At 57.8% G+C, this 19,761-nt stretch overlaps 1 protein-coding gene across 12 annotated transcripts in view; it reads left to right on the top strand.

Annotated features, from left to right (window-relative positions):
• Positions 1-19,761, top strand: part of SH3PXD2A (SH3 and PX domains 2A) — a 241,562-nt gene that overhangs the window by 124,288 nt on the left and 97,513 nt on the right. For all 12 annotated transcript variants that reach the window (XR_003433908.1, XR_003433907.1, XR_003433905.1 and 9 more), the window contains one exon: positions 2,830-2,921. Coding sequence is in view for 7 of the 12 variants with exons in the window: in XM_027112509.1 (XP_026968310.1) it covers positions 2,830-2,921 (92 nt within the window). In the remaining 5 variants the exon portion in view is untranslated. The remainder of the gene's footprint in view (positions 1-2,829; positions 2,922-19,761) is intronic.

The raw sequence follows: 19,761 nt of genomic DNA, 5'->3' as shown, positions 1-19,761 counted from the left end.
GGAGGTCACCCTGGCAGCGACTCTGCACACAGCTTGGGCCCCTGGTAACACTTCCCTCCTGCCTCCTGCCCATCCCGGCCCATTAGTGCTCCCTCCTGGCACCCTCGTGCTTCCTGCCAGCAGCCCTTGCTGTCTGCACATGCCTGAGCTCCGCTTCTCTCTGTCTCTCTCTGTATGTCTCTCCCTCTCCCTCTCAGTCTCCCTGTCCCTCTCCATCTCTCTGTATATCTGCCTGTTTCTCTCTTTGTCTCTATCTCTCTCTGCTTCTATCTCTCTGTCTCTGTCTCTCTCACTCCATCTCTCTCTCTCTCTCTCTTTCAATCTCTCTTTGTCTCTGCCTCTCTCTCCCTCCATCTGTGACTCTGTCTCTCTCTGTCTTTCTCTCCCTCCATCTCTTTGTCTCTGTCTCTCTCTTTCTCTCTTCTTCCTCACTTTTTCTTTCCTTCCGCCCTTCTCTCCTGGGGGAGAAAACAGCACATACCATGTGCGTTAAATGAAAACTTGAACACTCTGGGGGTACGTTCCACCCAGCCTGCGTCGAGCACAGGGCTTCACTCTGCCACTTTAGTCGTGGCTTCGCCCCCCAGCGTCCCCACCATAAATGGGAGCAATGATGGGTGCGTCCAGGACAAAATTGGACGGAGCATCATCAGATGTGCACTTGTGAGGGCAGGGGCTGTGTCTGGCTCATGCCTGTACCACCAGGGCACACACTGAAAGCTCCACGCTTGTAGGATGGTTGGAGAGTCCGGGAGCCGAAGATAGTGCCTGACACGTGGTATTTGCTCATTGAATGTTAATTTCCTTTCTTTTTTTTTAATCTCTCTCCTGGTCATGGGGATGGGATCTGTTGGAGACCCTTGGAAAGCCACAGGCTCTGGAAGGAACAGCAGGGAGTTACACAGTGTGTCTTACCTGCTAAGGTCAGGTCTTGTCCCATCTTGCCCAGGTGTGGGTTTGGCTTCGGGAAGCGCCGTCGTGCTCAATGCCACACTTAACTTGTTACTTGAGCAACTCAGAGAAGCAAGTGATCACTGCCCCCTTCCTCAACACTGTACTTCTGTCAATGCAACCCACGACCACATGTGCTTTTTTTGCCCCATTATCATGTCCCACCACTACTGGACAGTGGTTCTGCACACCAAACTCTTGTTCATTCATTCATTTTTAACAAATACTTACTGAGTGCCAGGCACTCTTCTAGGGTCTGGGGGCATAGCAGTCAACAGAACAGACTAAAGTCTCTGCCCGCATGGAGCTTACCTTCTAGCAGCGTCTTTCCCACCTGTGTGCAGGCCACGTGGCCTCCCTGACCCCTCTGTCTCCTCAGTAACACGGGAATGAGATCTGCCCTCACAAGGACCATCGTGAGGCTCCCGGTGGCCACACTCATGGAGGCCCAGCATGGTTGGCACAGGGGAGCTGCCAGGCCGGGTCACTGCACCTGAAGCAGCCCTGGTGCAGGGGGCCTGGAGAGGCACAGGCTCGAGACAGGCTCCCATCTGACCACCGCCCCGGAGCCTCCTTATCAGCAGTTCCTCCTCACACTTCCGTAGCCCAGGGTTTGCCTCTTCCTTCTCCTGGCTCTAGCCCAGCGTTCCCTTGGCCCCGTTCCCCAGCCCTGCTTTGACGGTGACCTCCCCTGCCTGTCTGTACTAAAGGATCAACCCTCTCCCCACCGCTCCACGCTGCACTGAGCCGAGACAGCGGTCCAGGTGCCCAGGCTGCAAGGTGTGGAGTCCGTGCTGGTGCACAGCGGGAAACTGATCACCTCTGACCCTCATCCCTGCCTTTCCAGCGGCGCAAGCTTACCCCTCCTGGATGCAAGCTCACAGCTGGCCCTCACCCCTGACTGCACAGTTAGCCTCCTCAGGACGCTCACCTCCTCCCGCCTGTCTGAATCCTGCACACCCCTCTGGCCGAGCTCCTGCCCACTCTTCTAAGAAGCCTTTCCACACCCTTCAGCTTATTCTGCTCCTCCAGGCTCAGCTCAGCTTGGCCTAAGCAAGGCCCTGCTAGCCCAGGCCACACCAACCTCATTCAGCTCCTAGGACCACCATGCTTGGTCCGGCCCCCGCCCTCACCTTGACCAGTTTATTCTTACCCACCCTCAGGACTCAGCTTCAAAGAGACTTTCCTAAAACCGCCTCCTTTCCCAGTCTTCCCAGGTCCTATCAGACTCTGCCGTAGCACCCTGCTGTCCTTGATAGAATCATCAGCTTGTCATTAAATAACCGTGCAGTGGGTATTAGGGACCGTGGACATCTGGTGCAGCTGGAGTGTGGCTGGTGGGAGATGAGGCCAGGAGGAAAAGACCTTGGATTTTCAGGCTAGGGGTCTTGGACTTATTCCGTGGGCAAGAGAGAATTCTGTCAGGGTTCATGCAGGATAATTCGTTCTTGAGGGCCCTGAGGCCTAGGGTTTAATGGCCTCCCCCTTTTTTTTCACTTGTTTGGCTGGTTGTTTAGTTGGTTAACTGGCTAGTTAGATAGTTGGTTGAATTGTTGGCTGGATGGTTGAAACGTTGATTGGTTGACCGATAAGTTATTTTATCAGTTGACTGGTTGGTTAGTTCATTAATTGGGTGGTTGGTTAGTGGATGGGAGGGATGGGTGGATGGACAGATGGAGAGTTGTTTCATTAGTTAGCTGATTAGTTAATTCCTTGATGCGTTGTCTGGTTGGGTGGGTGGGTAGCTGATCGATTGTGTCTTCCTCGGTGCAGTTCTCGCGCCTCCCCCATCACTGTTGGCCCAAGCTGGCCCTGCTTTTGGTTTTCCTGTTCCCACTTTCATCAGGCCTAACGCCCTTTCTTCCTGTCTTTCCACAGGCACTTGTCCGGCTGCCACCCCATATTTCACAGTGTGATGAAGTCTTTCGGTTCTTTGAGGCCCGACCGGAGGATGTCAACCCCCCGAAAGAGTAAGTGGTAGCTCAAGCCTCTCCCGTGTGCTTGGGGGGAGAGCTGGCAAGGCCAACGAGGCTAAGCAAAGATGGACCAAAGGAAGGCGGACCATCTTCCCCAGACTCCTGTTGCCAAGGCTTGTTCCTCATTTCTCTTGACCCCAGAGCTGGCAAGGGAGGGTATCTTTGCATCTGGGGAGCAGGTTTTCCTGAAAACTCTTTATAGTTCACAGGTTATGGTCAGGAGCAGATGAGATAACAGAAAATATAATGGTCATGCGGTTCAGATGCCCAGGGTTAGCGGTCATTGCTCTTAATCGTTGACGCTACCAAGCTCCCAGCTGAAACACAGAACTAGGAGGGCACGCGCTGCCCAGGTGAACCTCACCTGCTGACTAACCCAGTGGTGCTGGGCTGCTGCAACAGATCTTATAATCATCATCAAAAACAACTATGAGTGTGCACAGAGCGTTTACTAAATGGCTTTTACCTGTAGCATTTTACTGGGCTGGCCAAAAAAGTTCGTTTGGGTTTTTCCATAACATCTTACAGAAAAACCCGAATGAACTTTTTGGCCAACCCAATCCAATAGACTAATGTAGCCCGGTTTACAGAGGAGAAAACTGAGGGGCATGAAGTGAGGTGAATTTTCCCGAAGTCATGCAGCTGGTTGGGTATGTGACAGGCATGTGACTTGAATGAACCCAAATCTTGAACTCATGAGACTTGAACCCAGGGCTGGCTGACTTTCCATGTTGGGGAGAAACGGGGCACCAAGCATGTCTCTTTTCCTCTCTGGAAGCAGGGTACTCTGCGCCTGGTGGTCAAGACGACCTGCCCGGTCTTGCTGGTCTCTCACACACATGCCCAAACTCCATCCTCATGGCTACCTTCTCTTGCTCAGAACACTACCCTCACCCACACTCCCCAGAGAAGCTTCTCAATGGAGAGAAAATTCCAGGGGCTGATGAGCAGAAGAAGGCAGCCAGGGAAGAGGGCGAGTAGGGGAGAGGGTTGGGGGAGAGGGCTGAAGGGGGTGCACATTGATTACCTCACTCCACACATCTGTTCCCCTGAAATCTTAAAGTACCAGAGTGGACAAGAGGGAGGCAGACGGGGCGGGTACTACAGGAGGAAGGGAAAGAATAGTACAGAGGAATTGTCTGCGGCAGGTGGGGAGAGGCAGGAGGCCATCTGGTGATGGGGAGCAGAAAGCCTACAGACAAGGGTTGTTGCACAGCTCCAGGGGCGCCGTTGTCTACGGTGAACTCTCTGTGAACGGCGCCCATAGAGGTAGTAGAGTACACAGTCTGCACACCCATACGTGGCGGTCCTGCCTAAAGGAGCCCTTCTCTTTTCACCCGTGCTGTAAGACTAAGAGCCTAAAGTGGCCTAGGCCCTCTGGGGGAGGAAAGCATTACTCGGCTCAGAGGCTCACCTGGCCCAACCAAAGCCCTCTCCTTTACTGGCTACCAAAGGATTAAGAAACAAGCAACTGCTGTGAACCGTCAGAAACTCATCACAGTGTGGTTCACGGTGTGGAGCAATCGAAAGCCACAGGGAGTGGGAGGTGTGGTGTCGAGCTCGCACCCCGGCTCCGCTGCTTACTGAGCACACGACTGGCTACACTCAGGTACCTTCCCCTTCTCTTTCTCATCTGTAAAAAAGGGAAGAGTGATTAATCCGTGATCTTGCTACCTCCAAGGATTGTCTTGGAAACTTAGATGACATGTGGGCGGGGCGAGAGCTTTGTAAACAACAAAATGAGATACAAATGTGTGTTCTCACCAGCAGGAAAAACATCGCTCTCTGTACCTACTACGCGTCAGGCTTGTGAGAGAGGTTTGCACCGGGAGTTACATGTTCTTGTCCCCATGTCACGGATGAGGAAACAGGTTCACAGCTGGAGCCAGGACTTGAACCCAGATTTTTCTGGTTCCAGAGGCCGGTACTCTTTCCACATCTCCTGCCCACCCTCCCTGGTTTGGGGAGGAATCAGGGGACCAGGACTGTGGTCCTGACACCTCTCAGTGCATCCTCTCTGTACCCCTTCCTCTGTGTTCCCGCCCCCGCCTTCCTCACTCTCCCAAGGCAGAAGAAGGCTCTTGAGACCGGCAGCAGTGTACCGGGTCCACCTGGCCCTGCCGCTCCCCAGCTGTGATGGCCTCTCAGAGCCCCTTGTTCTCCTTTCTTCCACGGGGAGAGAGGAGATGCCCCTCCCCAGGGGGATTGTCGTTGGAGTCACACGTGATCGTGTGCCCAGAGGAGGGGAGAAGAATTGCTGCTGGTGGGTGAAATAGCAGCTGCATCGCCACAAAATCAACTGACCCTGCCTTTGGTTCGTGCCTCTGAACCCACTCCCTGCCAGGCAGCTAAATAAGTTGGTCCTATTTCACCTGTTGACCTGAGCACCAGTAGCCGTAGGTTAGCCTCTTGCCCGTCCCTGGAAGGCCCTCGAGGAAGGTGGAAACCAGGCTCGGGGAGACAGTTGTGTGTTGGTGAGGCAGCAGGCATGGCTTTGCGGGGCAGGCTCTGGGGTCCAGGCCCACCACTCAAGGCTCTGTGATCTCTGATCATGTGCCCAGCCTCTCTGCCTTTCTGTGTCCCCATGCCTGAAAAGAGAGAATGCAGGACTCCTGGAGCGGTCCAGAGGGCTTACGGAGACGACGTGTGCACTGAGATAACCCGGCTGGTGCTATGGGCCCCTTGGAAGCGCACAGCAGTGTTGTTCGTGAGAGGTTGTGGGATGGAATGGAATGTGGCCCTGTGCGTGCTCCAACCCTGCAGATCACAGCCTGGCTTTTGCAGGGAGGAGTCATAAAGCATTTAGCCTCTGAGTCACCATGGCCGCGGGGGTTATCTGCCTCTTTCTTGAGGTGGTACCGCACACCTGGGCCAGTTCACATCTCATCTGGCAAGAGATGGCCTGAGAATAGGAACCCCTCCAGCGTGAGACGGGCCTGAGGCTCAGGAGGTGGGGTCAGCTGTGGCCACACAGTTCCAAAGGGCTTCTCCGCCCTGGTCCCTCTCAGCCTCCAGAGCCTGCCAAGAGAGACCTGTGTTCTATGCAGAGTGTGCTCGCCATAGAGCCCAGACCCATGGGTGACCTGGGCTGATGGGCTGAGCCTCTGTCAGCCCAGTGCCTGCAGCCGCTCCCTCTCAGGGCTCCGTCCCAGGCCAGCACACCTCCCCCTCCATCCTGAGACATAAACACAGGATCGAGGAACAGCGTTATTTTGACTCTGGGGCGACTGTGGAGTGGCTTATCAAATTATCAAAGCCTGTGGATTTAACTGGAATTTTGTAGATAACCCTGGCCTCTTTCAAGTGTGCTGCTGCGGGACCTCTGAGCGCTCACAGGGGCTGGGGTGGGGGGACCGTGGCCCTTTCCGTCTTGCAGGGAAGACAAGGCCTGCAACAGGCCCGGCCCCTCGGCTTTGATCCCAGGCCGCTCGCTGGCTTCCGTGGGTGGAGGGGGGGCCCACCTCTGGGCTGCTAGTGGCTGCGCTAGGCCACCGTCCCTGCACAGAAAGGATGTTCTTTACAGAGACGTTTGGTGAGCCTGGCACTGCAGCCTTGGTGGTCTCGCCGCCTCAGATGGCCGCCCCAGGAAGGTTGCTCGAGGGCCCTGCCCTCCCCTCCTTGAACTACTGGCCGACGGGTACTGCTGCTGTGTGGGAGCAGCGCTGGGCTCTCCTGGGGCCCCTGGCTCAGGCCCCAAACGCTGGCATTATTCTAGATTCACCTCTTTCCTTCACACCCCTCCACGCAGCTCGTCAGCACATCCTGTGCGCGCCACCTTCGGCATATACCCAGACCCTGCCCGCAGCTCGCCACCTCCCTGCTACTACCCCAGGGGGCCGAGCCTCGTCTCACCCCTGGATTCTGGCCTGACTGGTCTCCCTGCCTCTGCCCTCGCCCGCTACGGTCCCTTTTCAACACAGGGGAAGGAATAATCTTTTAAAAATATAGGTCAGATCGTGTCCCTCCTCTGCTCAAAATCCTCCGTGCCTCCCTTGTGGCTCAGAGTCGAGCCCTTCCGCCTGCCCCTCCCGTCGCCCCTGGCGGTACCTCCTGCCTCTCCCTCCTGGCTCTGCTCCAGCCACTTCTCACACCTTCCAGCCACGTTCTGCCTCGAGGGCTTCGCACTGGCTCTTCCCTCCGCCTGGAACACTTCGCCCCCTCCCCAGGAGAGCCCCAGCCTGGCCCCTCACCTCCTAGTAGCCCTGACTCAAATAGCTGCCTATGCCTGGCCAGCGTCCCTGTTTAAACTCCCCGGCACTGGCTCTCCCCGTCCTGGCTTCATCTTCCTCCGCGGAACCTATCACCACCTCCCATGTGACCTGTTCCCTCCCTAATGTTATTGTCGGCCTGGGAGAGCAGGAACCTGAACGTGTTCTGATCACACCGTAATCCCAGTGCCCAGAGCAGGCACTCAGGAGATTTGCCGGATGGATGAGTAACGTCCTTCAGGCTTTCTGTTAGTCCCCCACAGGCGGTAGGCTGTGATGTGACCGTTCGCAGAGGTGAAGTGGCTCCCTGGAGGTCACCCAGCTGGCAAGGGGCGGCCAAGAGGAGCTGGGGATGACGCATCCTAGCCCCTCCTGTGTGGATTCTGGGGCAGCCGTGAGGCTGGCTTGGGGTGGACAGAGCCCTGATCACCAGATCCGGAAGGAGGGGGATAAGGACACATCCCTGGAACTCAATGGGATTCAGCGCAGGACGAGTCCCGGGTGGTCCTCAGCGTCAACTCTGACAAGCAGATGGGCCTGGCCTCGTGCAGGCCACACCCAGCACCCCTGCAGCACCCAAGGTGACCCCCTGGGCTATGCACGTGACCCACCCGGTCCTGGGGCCACACCTGCTGGCCCAGCTCTCCCTGGCTTACCCGTGTTTGAGCGCTTGAGACCCACATCCTGGACCACTGGACCAGGGAGGCAGGCGTCCCCAGGCCTGGCTTCCACAAGGAGCCCCCGAGCAGCCGGTCCCTCAGCTCTGATTCCCCTGTGATGAGAGTGATGGAAATGGGAGCTCAGGCTGCCGGGCAGGATGCCAGTTAACCACGTGACCCAGCAAATGCCTCTTTTAGTTCCAGTTTAAATTGGCATCATTGAAACAGTGAACCTAAAGGTTCTCAAAGGGCCCTCCAGGAGCCCTGTCCTCAGCACCGCCCCCGCATGGTGCACGTTCCTCAGAGAAGGGTTAGGGGAGGTGCAGCCCCATGAGGCCCGAGGGCCTGAGACCGGCCTTCTCATCTCTCCAGCCCCCTGGCCCACGGACGCCACCCTCATCCTTAGGCACCTGCACAGGGCTGCAGCCAGCTGTCGCCAGCCTCCACGCCCAGGCCCAGCCATCTCCTCCACCTGGAGCGCTCCTGTCCCCTCTGCCCACCCACCCTGGCCCGAGTCCTACTCAGCCCTCAGGCTTCCCAGCAAGCCTTTCCAGAGCCCGTAGCCCTGGCCGTGGTACCAACCACGCTGTTTACGGTCTCTCCCCACCACGGGGGCCCGCATCGCTGGCCCCCCAGGGCCTGGCCTGATAAGCATTGAGTGAACCCAGGTTGGGGCTGTTCAACAAGATTAAAACTTGCACTGCCCGCTGTCATGGTTTCAGAGTGCACAGCACCCTCGACCCCTCTGGAGTTAGGTGGTCTGGGCTCCCTGGCCCCTCTGTGCCTCGGTTTCCGTGTCTGTAGAGTGTGAATAACGATAGTGCCTGCCGCCAAGGGCTGTTGGGAGGATGGTGCGTGGACGACAGGGAACAGACCCGGCACGCAGTCAGCACTGCCCAAGGCCAGGCTCGCTGCCGTCATCGTGGCGGTCCTGGGCGGGGGAACTGCGGCAAGAGACCCCCCACACTGCAACAGCTCTGCCACTCGTGGGCACTGCAGCCTCCTTTCGCCGCCTGACGTTGGTGGCCCTCTGCGCTCGGCCCGAGCCCGCGGGCAGGTGGGCACACACGCATTTGGCCCCCATGTTGCAGCGGGGAAAAACAGAGGCCAGGGCTGGCAGGGGTGCCCCCTCCATCACCTCCCACTGCTCAGCAGCCTGGGAGCTCGCGGCCAGCAGGGCCCACACACACACCTGCAGCGCAGAGTGGGCTCACATAGTGACTGAGGGTCTCCACTCCCTGCCGCCCCTCTCGGCTCTAGGCCTGGTCCTGTCCCCTTGGCCCATTTCTTCCCGCTGAAGCCAGCCAGATCCTGGTTAAGTTCTCAAAATTGCACGGGAGGAACAGGGCCTTGCTAAACAGGTTTTTGTTCCTCAGCCCCAGGGCCACAGAGCCACCCTCTGTTGTGGCCTAAAACAATGGCCCAATGTTCAGAGGGACCATCCATCCCTGCCCCAGCCTGTCCCAATGGCCAGCTTCCATCTGGCCCGGGGTCCACACCCCTGCCACCGCCGTGTCCATGCCCGGGCAGGCCAGCGAGAGAGGGAGGCTGTCCTACCTGATCCAGGCGGAGAGCCGGGTTTGGATCTGGGCCTGGGCCTCGTGAAGGTGGCCCAGCGGCTGATGCGGAGGGTGCTGAGTGAGGCTTCCAGAGACGGAGGCCCCGGGCAGAGGACAGGCAGCTGTTCTGGGGCTGGGGTGGCATGAGGTCAGAGCCCCCAGAACAGGTGCTCTTTGCAAGATCTCCCAGCCTCCCTTCCCATTGCTTCTGAAGGAGTGGAGGCTGGGGCTGCCCTCCGTGGGGGAAAGCAGAGTCCAGGAGGACAGAGGGGACGTTGCCAGCCCTGCCGCGGGACCCAGCAGGAAGACGGGGCGTGGGTGCGGCCGTGCAGCCAGGATAGCCCCGAGAATTTGGGGAGCCTCCTCCAGGAGCTCCCACAGCCTCGATCCTGGCCAAACTCCAGGTCAGGCCTGCTCGGGAGCCTGACTCTGGAGCTCAGCATCCAGGCTTCCGCTGACAGCAGCGTGACCTTCTCCGTAAGTCACACCTACCTGCCCGGCGCCGAGGACAATGAAGTAGAGGCTGTGTGTGGAGCACTTAGTAGGCGCTGAGGCAGGTTACGCTCTTCTTCCCTCCCTTCTGCTTCTCTGGGCAGCAAATAGAAGGTCCTGGGAAGAGCCCTGGAGAGCATCTCTGCTTCGGCCTTCACCCAGCAGGTGTTCATGGCGCATCTGCTATGTGCCAGGGACTGGGTAGGCTGACAAACTCAGGGCTCAAGGCTACCACTACTAGGTGGAAATTGTGAATTGAATTAAACTCACTCCAGAGACAACAGTCAGAACACCCGGCTCTGCTTGTGGCCTTGAATGAGTCACTTCCCCACTGAAATCTCTGTAAAAGGCCAACAGTAGCCTCTTGGCAGGATAGTTGTGAGGTTCAAGGACACTGATGCCTGTAAATGCCTCGAGGCTGCCTGGCCAGCACAGATGCTCAGTAAACGGGAACTTTCTCTTCTCCCCCTTTCCTCTTCACCCCTCCTGGGTGCACAGTGGCCACTCAGAAAAGACTAGGGGAATGGAATCGGGCCAAGCTGAAGACGAGCTGGGCTGTCCTTTCCTGAGCCCCTCTCCACTCCGGGATGGCTCGCCAGGGTTGGTGCCGACTGGGGGGTGAAGCTGCCCCCTCCACCACCAGGCGCCCCACTGGCTCTCAGGACCTCTGAGGCATCCCTGTTCCTGGCACTCCCCAAGGGACAGGTGGCTTGGGAATTGGAGTGGGCAGCCCACCCACCCGCTTCCTGCTTTGCTGAGTCTTGGTCCGACCCTCGTCAGTGGGACGGCTGTCTGCACCCGGCAGGCCCCACCACCACCCGTCTGGGCAGGGACATGGGGCGTACTGTCCTTCCAGCCCCTCTGCCACTGGCAGTGGCACCAATAGCCTCTTTATGCTGATGGGTGAGAGAGCCAGCGGGACCCAGGGACTGTGGACCCACAGGAGGCTGGGGGCTGGAACAGCACAGAAGCCCTTGCCCAACCCCCCACCACGGCCCCCTTTAACCTGGGTGGGCAGGTGAGAGGAAGGGGGCCACGGGAAGCTGTGTCCAGCCCACCTGAAAGGGGCGTCAGCTCCAGGGAACGAGGACTTCTGCGGGCCCAGCTGTTGTGCTGGGTGGGCAAGCCGGCGGGAGGCCCAGAGCAAGGGCATGTGCAGGCCACATCCAGGTTGGGAGGGTTCCTCTGTGTTCAGTCCTGGCACAGGACTTTCAGCTCTCAAAGCCGGGATGGAAAGGAGGCGGCAGGGTGGGGAAGGGTATCCTGGTACTTGCGGGGGGGGGGTCCCAGTTATTTTCTCAGGCTTGTGCTTTCTGTGTCTCCCTGAAACTTCAACCCCGGGAGGATGGTCCTGGTGTGCAGGTGCCCGAGGCCCCACGTGCCCACTCCCTTGCTCCCAGGGCAGTGACATCCTTTGGAGGCTCCAGCTGGGGGAGTGCGCCCCCGACAGAGCCCCGGAGGCCTGCTCCGCTACTAGGTCCTGTTTGAGGGGAGTCTTCGTTCCGCTGCCTTGTAATTACTGCCGCTGCGTTGTAACCAGTCCCCTGGCTAGCTGCCCCTCCACAGGGAGTCCGTGGCGGAGCTCAGCCTCAGACCCAGGTCTTCAGCCCTGTAGACGGGTCTTTCTCTGGTGGCATCGGGCGGGAAGCATTGGTCCACTCAAGCATTTCTCATCATCTTCCTGGTGTGAGGCACAGGGCCACAGAAGTGGGCGAGGCTCAGCCCTGCCTCCTGGGGAGCTCGTGGTCTGAGGGGGGAAATGGCACAGACAGGGCCTGGCCCGCTGCTGTGGGAAGCGGCGGAGCACAGGAGCCAGGACTGGGGCAGTTTCAAGGAGTTGAAAGAAAGTCTGTCTGCCTGGAGAGCGAGAGGGTTGGCTTGAGCTGGGCCAGAGGAGATGGGCCTGGGGCATCCAGTGTCCAGCTGGTGATTTGGGACAGTCGTTAACCCCTTCCACACTTTGGCATCAGGTGAGGGGACAGAATTTGGGGGTCTTTGGTCCAAGCATGTAACAGGCAGGGTCAGGAGTGGGGGCCGAGGGCTGTGAGCAGGGAGGACATTCACAGCAAGTCGGATGTGAAAGACGCCAGCGTTCTGGAGATCACGTGACCCTTCCCCACCTTCACAGGCCCTGGTACATTGGGCCTTAATGTAGATTGGAGGGTAGGCACCAGTCAGTTCAGGCGCCTTAGTTCATGGGATCCGTGTGTGTTTGGCTCCTCCTTGTGGCAACATTGGATATTACACCAGCCGGCATTCTGGCAGGCGGTTGCAGACCAGGCTGAAACCGTGCTGGACACTTGAGCATGATCTATCTTGTTTAACCATCCATATAATCCCGTGAGGTTCATGCCTCCTTTCTGCAGATGAGAAATCTCAGGCTCAGGTTGGTTGAGTTACCTCTCAGCTAGTAAGTGTCAGAGGCTGGATCCAAACCCTTCCCAACTCCAGGTGTGCACCCCCCTGACGACACAGGGGTGTGTAAGGAAGAGCAGCACAGGGGCCACGGCCAGGAGAACTTGCTTCAGTTTGCAAGGTGGGACCTTTCATCTGACCATAGGGCTGAAAAGAATCAGCACCGCATGGCTGCCCTGGTCACACAGTAGGAAGCAGCCGAAGGTGCAGTTGAGGGCACCTTCCACATCTGGGGACTCCAGGCTTTTCTCCAGGTGAGAAGGTGCACGCACCAGGGCCAGTCCAGCCCGTGTTCACTGAGGGCCTCCTGCTGGGGGATCAGACCTCCGAGAAGGGGACTGCCCAGCTCGCCTTTCAGGACGGACACAGTGAGGCTGGTTCAGAGAGCACCCAAAAAAGCCGGTCTCCCTTCCCCCCTACCAAACTGAGACCTGACTTTGGCCTTGGGCGCAGCTGTGACTCCACCCCCAGACCGAGCCTCTCTAACACGTGGCCCACTTGTCACCTGGGCAATCTGAAATCAATGTGAACCCCCGCCCCCCAACCCAGGACACACAGCCTGAGGCTACCCGAGGCTACTTGGGCGAGGTCTGCCCCAGTGCTTAGGACAGGAGGGAGATTTTGTTTTCCAAACAGCCTGATGGGGGTATAATTTACATAAGGAATTCCCTCATTTTAAGTATACAGTTAATCCAGCGATTATTAGTAAATTTACAGAGTTGCGAAACCATCCACAATCCAATCTTAGAAAATTTCCATCACCTTGAAAAGATCCCAGAGGACGGTCTTTAATCCTTCCCAGGCTCCAGGGTTTAGGAGCCCCACTAGCATCCCTTCCCTCTTCTCCTGTCTGGGAAGAGGAAATCCGTGTTCCTGGGGACTGAGTTCTTCCCCCACCCGTGTCCTGCTCTGATTTCTAGACCTTCCCGTAGTTGCAGCTGCTTTGGCCCTTGCACAAACTGCTCAATAGCCCAGGGGTGAGGCCCGCCTGGCCTTCTTGGTGCAGCTCTGAGGTGGACTGGCCGCTGAGTGGGGGCCCAGGGCAGAGGGGCAAGGGTACCCATTTCAGTGGGCACCTTCCCTGCCTATTGATTCTAGTGGCCCACTGGGTGCCCACCTTAAACTCCATCCCCACCCCCAGGAAGTACATACACAGTGGGCTCTGCCACTCGGAAGGCCAGTGGGCGCAGGCAACAGATCTAGGGGCCAAGCCACAAGATGCCCAACTTTCTACCAGGGCACGTTCCAGGCAGCCCAGAGGTTTAGCGGAAAACAATGATCGTGTTTTAGCTCATTTAATTTTGGCATCCATCCGTGAGGTGGGTACAGTTATTTTCCCCAGTTTACAGATTGTGCCACTAAGAAACAGAGGGGTCACATGACTGGCAAAGCTGCTACGTGGCAGAGATGGCTAGAACCCAGGCAGTCCAGAGGGAGAGCCTGGGTCTTACCTGTCCTGCTCCTCAATAAAGCTCACAAGTGTTTAGACTGCATGGCACGAGCTCAGAATAAATGCGACCTATTATCACTAGCGCTATTGTTGAGGGGCTAACGTGCTAGAGAAGAAGCCAGAGGCCTGGCTACCCAAGGCCCACAGAACACTCACGGCTCAGCTCGCAGCTACAGGGGTTTGCAGTTTCTGGAGCCATCAAACAGCCTCTCCCAGCCTGGCTGCATGCACGCAGTCCCAGCCTGCAGAGCCCAGCATGCCCCAGACACCCTCCAGCCCATCTGCCACATTGCACTGTCAGGTTCTGCAGCCCAGAGGAGGAAGGTGATTTGCCTGAGGTCACCCAGAGAAACTGGATTTGCACCAGGTTTTTTGACTCAGAGCCCAGCGCTCTTCCCAGCACACAGAAACTCTCTCAGCTGATTTCCAGAGCATCCCGAGTGCTGGTGCGGAGAAGGGCACCTGGAGGCCCTTATGGAGACTTGAATGGGGGCCTGGCTGAGGGACCGGGGGGAAGGGCCGGCTGCTGGCTGCTCTGAATGGCTGGGGAAGTGGGAGCTGGGCTGTGGTCATGTCTGATTCAATTAGACAGAGGCAGGCTCCTGATTAGAGAAGCCTGCGCCTGCCAAGCCGAAGAACTCAAGGCTAATAGCCGGGAGAGCCCCGGCTCCCACCCCAAGCAGGAGGGGGCACCCATGAGGCCCACAGAGCCCTGCGACGCCGCAGGCGGGCGCCTCGGGAACCAGAGGACACGGTTACCCCACGTTGGCCGCCACCCGGCATGTCTGGGTGGCGGCCTCGCTGTGCAGGGCTGTGACCAGGAGGATCTTGGTGGGCAGGTGGGGGCCACTTCACGCCAGGGACAGGGAGAGATGGCGTCTTGTTTCGGAATCCTCCAGAAGCAGATGTGGGGGAGAGGACTGAGCTCAGGCGGCTTACTGGGGAGAAGATACCAGTGAGGGAGCGAGGGAAGGTGCGGGAGGCAAGGCAGCCGGAAGTGGTGCCTGGTTATCAACCAGCTACCCGGGGGCGACCGGGGCTGACCAGGGCGCATCTCCCAAGGAACCTGGGGGGAGCCTACGAAGAGCTCCCAGCCAGAGGGCTGCCTCACCTGAGGGCAGGGCTGCTGGGACCTCCCCAGATAGCAGGGGAGGGAGCTTTCAAAAAAACCTGTCTGAACCGACACCCACAGGGCTTTCCGCTGCACTTAGGAGGTCTTCCAGGAGCTTCCCTGTGGCCTGCGCCTCGGGGAGGCCTGGCCCTTGTTCCTGCTGCCCCTGCCCCTGCCTCAGCCCTGGCCTCTGCCTTTCCGTCTGCCTCTCAGGCTCTCCCTTAATCCTCTCTTCCTGAGAGCCCTCCCTTTCTTTCTCCACTTCAGCACTCTGATTCCTTTCTTCACAGCTCTTAACCCAGTTTATCAATTGACTTTATCCGGTTCTGTGTTGTCCTCCTCCGGGCAGGGGTGGGTCCTGTCTTACTCAGTGCTGTGATGGCAGGGCCTGGCACGTAATAGGTGCTTGTCAAGGACAGAGGAGCCCCTGGTGGTGCTGCAGGGGATCAGAGGAAAGAGCTGGCAGCTGCAGGGAAGGTGGGCCAGCACTACCCCTCCGCCGCCTGGGGCTCCGGGACTGCAGGCCTTTTGTCACTAAGCACTGAGTTTCTGTAAGCAGAATGGAGACAACTGTGGTTGAGTCTGTTCAAGGCCTGAGGGCCGCTCTGGCTAAAGCCCTGAGGAGGGCCTGCGTGGAGGGGCCAGTCCCCTGCGGTCCTCTTCCTGGGAGGGCGGGCCCGGCCAGCGCACCAGGGTCAGTCATGGAGTATGAGATGGTCAAGCAGGCCCGGTGGAGATGCTCAGACCAGGAGGGCAGGGGGGCCTTGGAGAGGGAGCCAGACCCCTGGGGGCCGGAGGTGGGCAGGGAAGGCAGCCTGGGGGAGCCAGGCCTCCACCTGGACTTGGATGCTGACGGAGGGTTCAGAGACAGATAGGGAGGGATAGGCCTGGACAGACGGAGGCTTCCAAGCAGGGGCATCAGGACAGGGGCGGGGGTTTTGGGGGGTGGGGCATGAGAAGGCTAGAAGGCCGAGAGCCTGAAAAGATGGTGATGGTTCTCAGCACAGGCTTAGGAGTCAGCTGACACCCACTTTAAATCTGAGCTCTGCCACTGGGCTACCAACTTAAGCATTTTGTGCCTCGATTTCCCCATCTGAAAAATAGGGATAATGATAGCACCTTCTTTTTGGAGTGGTCAAGAGAATTGCAGTAATATATACGCAGCACATCTCTCTGTGCCCGGCACATAGTCAACACCTCCTGAGCACACACGTGCCCTTGTTCTCAGACTTGGGCCCACAGGGGACACGGGCAAAGGAGGCAGTAAGGCACTGTGGTCCAGCTGGGGGAGCAGAGAGACACACTTGCCAGAGTGATGTCCCAGACAGAGGATGGAGCACAGGAGACCCAGGCCATCCTCACATGGACAGGGAATGCACCGAGTCATGAGGGTGGACTCTGCCCATCGAGACTGCTTGAGCCTTCTCATATTTTACACAAATTAGCACCCGCACTTGCTGACCCATCTATAATGATCAGGGAAGACTTCCTGGAGGAAGTGGCATTTCCACTGGGCTTTACTGGGGGGGAAAGGAGGGAAGGGCTGCCTGGGGGACAGCTCAGGATTATACCGCCGTTCTGGCCAACCCCTTGGAACCACCTGGCAGCCCTGGGCCTGGTTGCCAGGAGTCAGGGCTTTCGTGCACTCACTCAGCAAACACCAGTGGTGCCCAGCCCTCTGCGAGGCCTGGGGAGACATCACAGTTCCGGCCTCACGGAGCCTACAGTGGAGAGGAGGAAGCAGCAAAGACGCAATAGTAAGAGCTACGAAGGAAAAGCCAGGGTGCCGTGGCAGGCCCGGTTTGGGGGTGTTGGGGGTCAGCACTGGGCTAGGAGCTGAAGGAAGGGAAGGAGAGAAAGTCAGAGGGAGGCAGAGCCCAGGACAGCATCAACCCAGTGTCACTGTCCCCAGAATTTATGAAAACTCCCCTGGGAGAGACAGCCTCTCTGGAGACTGTAAACCTGCCCCAGACAAAGCCAGGCCGTCCTCGGGCTGCAGACCCATGAAGGGTCATTTCCGCTGCAGAGCCTCCAAGAAGCAGCCAGGAGACGCGTCGGCCTCGGCGCTCTGGACGAGGGGCCGTTAGAACCAGAAGCCACGGTGCCTCTAAGCACAGGTGGTCGTGGACACTTGCCACGTGTCACAGCCAAGCTTCCTATTCCCCGCAGCTGTGCTCACACCAGAGCTGATGCTGTGAAAAGGAAGTGTCTAGAACTCGGTGTCCTTTGGGTATTTCTGGCCCTGAGTCTTTGCCTTTGTTTTAGCTTCCTCTTCCCCACCTATTCCTAATTTAGCTTATCTGTCTGAACTTTACAGGTGTCCTTATCAGCCACAAGATGGTAAATGATTTGAGCGCTAGACTAAGGCAGTTTGGGCTCACATGCTGTGTTACTTTGGGCAAGTGACATGCCCTCTCTGATCCTCTATTGCTCCTCTGTAAAATGGGGAAAATAAGAGAACTTACTACGTAGGAATGTTATGAGGATAAAATGAGCTAATACGTGTCAAGGGCTTAGTTTGGTCCCCAGCATAATGTAAATGCTTGAAAAAATACTCCATTCTTGTCAGTTATGATATTAGTGATAATAACAATAGCAGTAGCAATAACAGTAGCATGCCTCAGTCCCCCCCAGCTTTGGAAAAGGAGGGCACAGTCAGGGTACGGTGGCCTGCCCCACTCCCTCCATGCCCCCGCCCCCAGTTCCCACCATGCTCTGGGGTCCAAGGGCTCACACCTGCTCCAGGGCCTCTGGGAACTTCTTGGTGACGTCGTTATATGGCGGAGGCTGAAGGCAGTGGCCCAGGGCTGGCCCGCTGGGATCTGTAATGGGTGTCCTGGTAAACAGTGACTTTGCTGTAGTTGGAGCCAGGCTGACCCAGAGGAGAGAGAACAGGTCCAGTGCTGACAGGAAGGCTGCTTGGAGGAGGGCTGGGGCAGGAAGCTGTTACCCAGGGCTCCCAGGCTGCCCCTCCTGCAGCAGGTAGGACGCAGGCCTACCTGGGGCCTGGAGCTGGAAGCCTCTTTGCAAAAGTCACATGGGGCCCGGTCTAATGCCCTGATTATTTCGGTCAAGGAAACTGAGGCACAGAGAGGACTGCCATCCCCCAGGTCTCGTGAACCCCACGCTGGGTGGCTCAGTCTTTGAGGACCCCCCTTAGACCCTGTCTCTCACGTGCTGCTCAGGGAGCCAGTTGGCAGACCCTTGGGAAGCCTCCAGCTGCCCTGGGCCCAGGCTGGCCTGGGGGCACCCCAAGTTCACTGGGTACACTGGCCTGGTCAGAGAGCCCCTCCGCCCTGTATTTCCTCCTGCTGCGTGGCGTGCAGTAGCCACTTGGTCCAGCAGTGAGGGGGATCCAGGCTTGCCTGTCACTCCTTCCGACTAGAATCAATGGGGCCAAGGCCCCCGGGAAGCCTGGCAGCCACGAGGATTCCTGGGGCACATGAAAGGAATACAACCATTCAGATGGGGCTTGAACCGCTCAGCTCTGCCACCCCTGCACGTGGTCTCGGTGAAGTGGCTTTACACCTCTGAGCCTGGGTTTCTTCATCTCTAATCGATATCCCAAGCCTTGGCCCTCCCCACTGGGGCCAGCCAGGCCAGTCTCCCCACATCCTTCCCGAGCTGCTCCTCCAGAAGCTCCTCCCTCCCCAGGGTTAGCTGCTGGGGCTGTGCAGAGCCCCATGCCTGCGGTGAGGGATGGAGGCGTGAGCCAGAGGCTCACCTTTACCGAGCCTCGCTGTGCACCAGGTACTCACTACGTGTTAACTTGTTTTATCCTCCAGCAATCCAATTAGATGGGTGGCAATGCAGAGTGGAAAGGAAGACAGAGAGACCCTAAATCTGTCTGGCAGAGCTGGGATTTTAACCCAGGCAGCTACACACACATCCCCACGTGAGCCAACTAAATCTACCTGCCAGTGCCTGATCCAGGCCATGGGTCTAGGCCGCGCTGCCGAGTACACTGTGGCAATTTACGTTACAATTTTAATTAAGATGAAAAATTTAGTTCTTGGGGAGCGCCCTGGTGGCCTAGTGGTTAGGATTCCGGGCTCTCACTGCCGGGCCTGGGTTCAATCCCTGGTCGGGGTCTTGGGTCACACTAGTCATCTCTTAAGTACTTGACAGCCACAGTGGCTGGTGGCCACCATACTGGACAGTGCAGATAGAGGCCATTTCCGCCGATGATCACAGAGAATTCTATTGGGCAGCTCCAGGTAGGGCACTACTAGGTGCTGGGGGCCAAACTGGGACACTCAGTGCCACTGGAGGTCAAAATCAGTGGGCTTTCTGGACAAGGTGCCCCTCCCCAGGCCTTAGAATGTCGTGAGACACTAGAGAGGGCGGGAGGGTGCGTGTGGTGGCCATAAGCACAGGTACCCCTGAGTTTGCAGCCTTGCTTTCTCATTGCTAGCTGTGTGGCACCAGGCAAGTTACTTAACCTTCTAAGCTTCATCTGTAAAATGGGCCTAAGGCACCTGCGTCAGAAACAACATAAAGCAGGTGTCAAGGGGCCTGGCATTTCTGGGTGCTCAGTGTTTACGCATTTGTGGTGTAGAGTTTGGGAAAATCTGGGAGACGGTTCTCTCGCTGTCACAGGCGACCACACAAGCTCCAAGAGCCCAGGCCCTCCCAGGCAGTGCAAGTGGGCTAGGCGCCTGGGAGAAGCTTGGGGCCATGGTCTGAGCACACTTTCCCACAGAGGCTGAAGTAGGAACAAGCACAGCTGGGCCTTGGACGGGCTCCTGGGCCTCCGTGGGAAGCAGGAAGCCATTGGCCCAAGCTCCCAACTTTCCAACCCCAGCTCAAAATTAGGCCAGGGCTGGGGAGTGTCGGGCCCACCGCCAAGAAGCAAGCCGGAGGTCTACTCAGCAGTAGGACCCTGGTGTCTGTCACACACACACACACACACACACACACACACACACACACACACACAC

The sequence above is a fragment of the Aethalodelphis obliquidens genome, unplaced genomic scaffold (genome assembly GCF_003676395.1).
Source record: "Aethalodelphis obliquidens isolate GAN/ISIS:26980383/991018 unplaced genomic scaffold, ASM367639v1 scaffold11, whole genome shotgun sequence".
NCBI lineage: Eukaryota > Metazoa > Chordata > Mammalia > Artiodactyla > Delphinidae > Aethalodelphis > Aethalodelphis obliquidens.
Note: the sequence above shows the minus strand (reverse complement) of the source record. Positions and strands in the feature narration are given on the sequence as shown.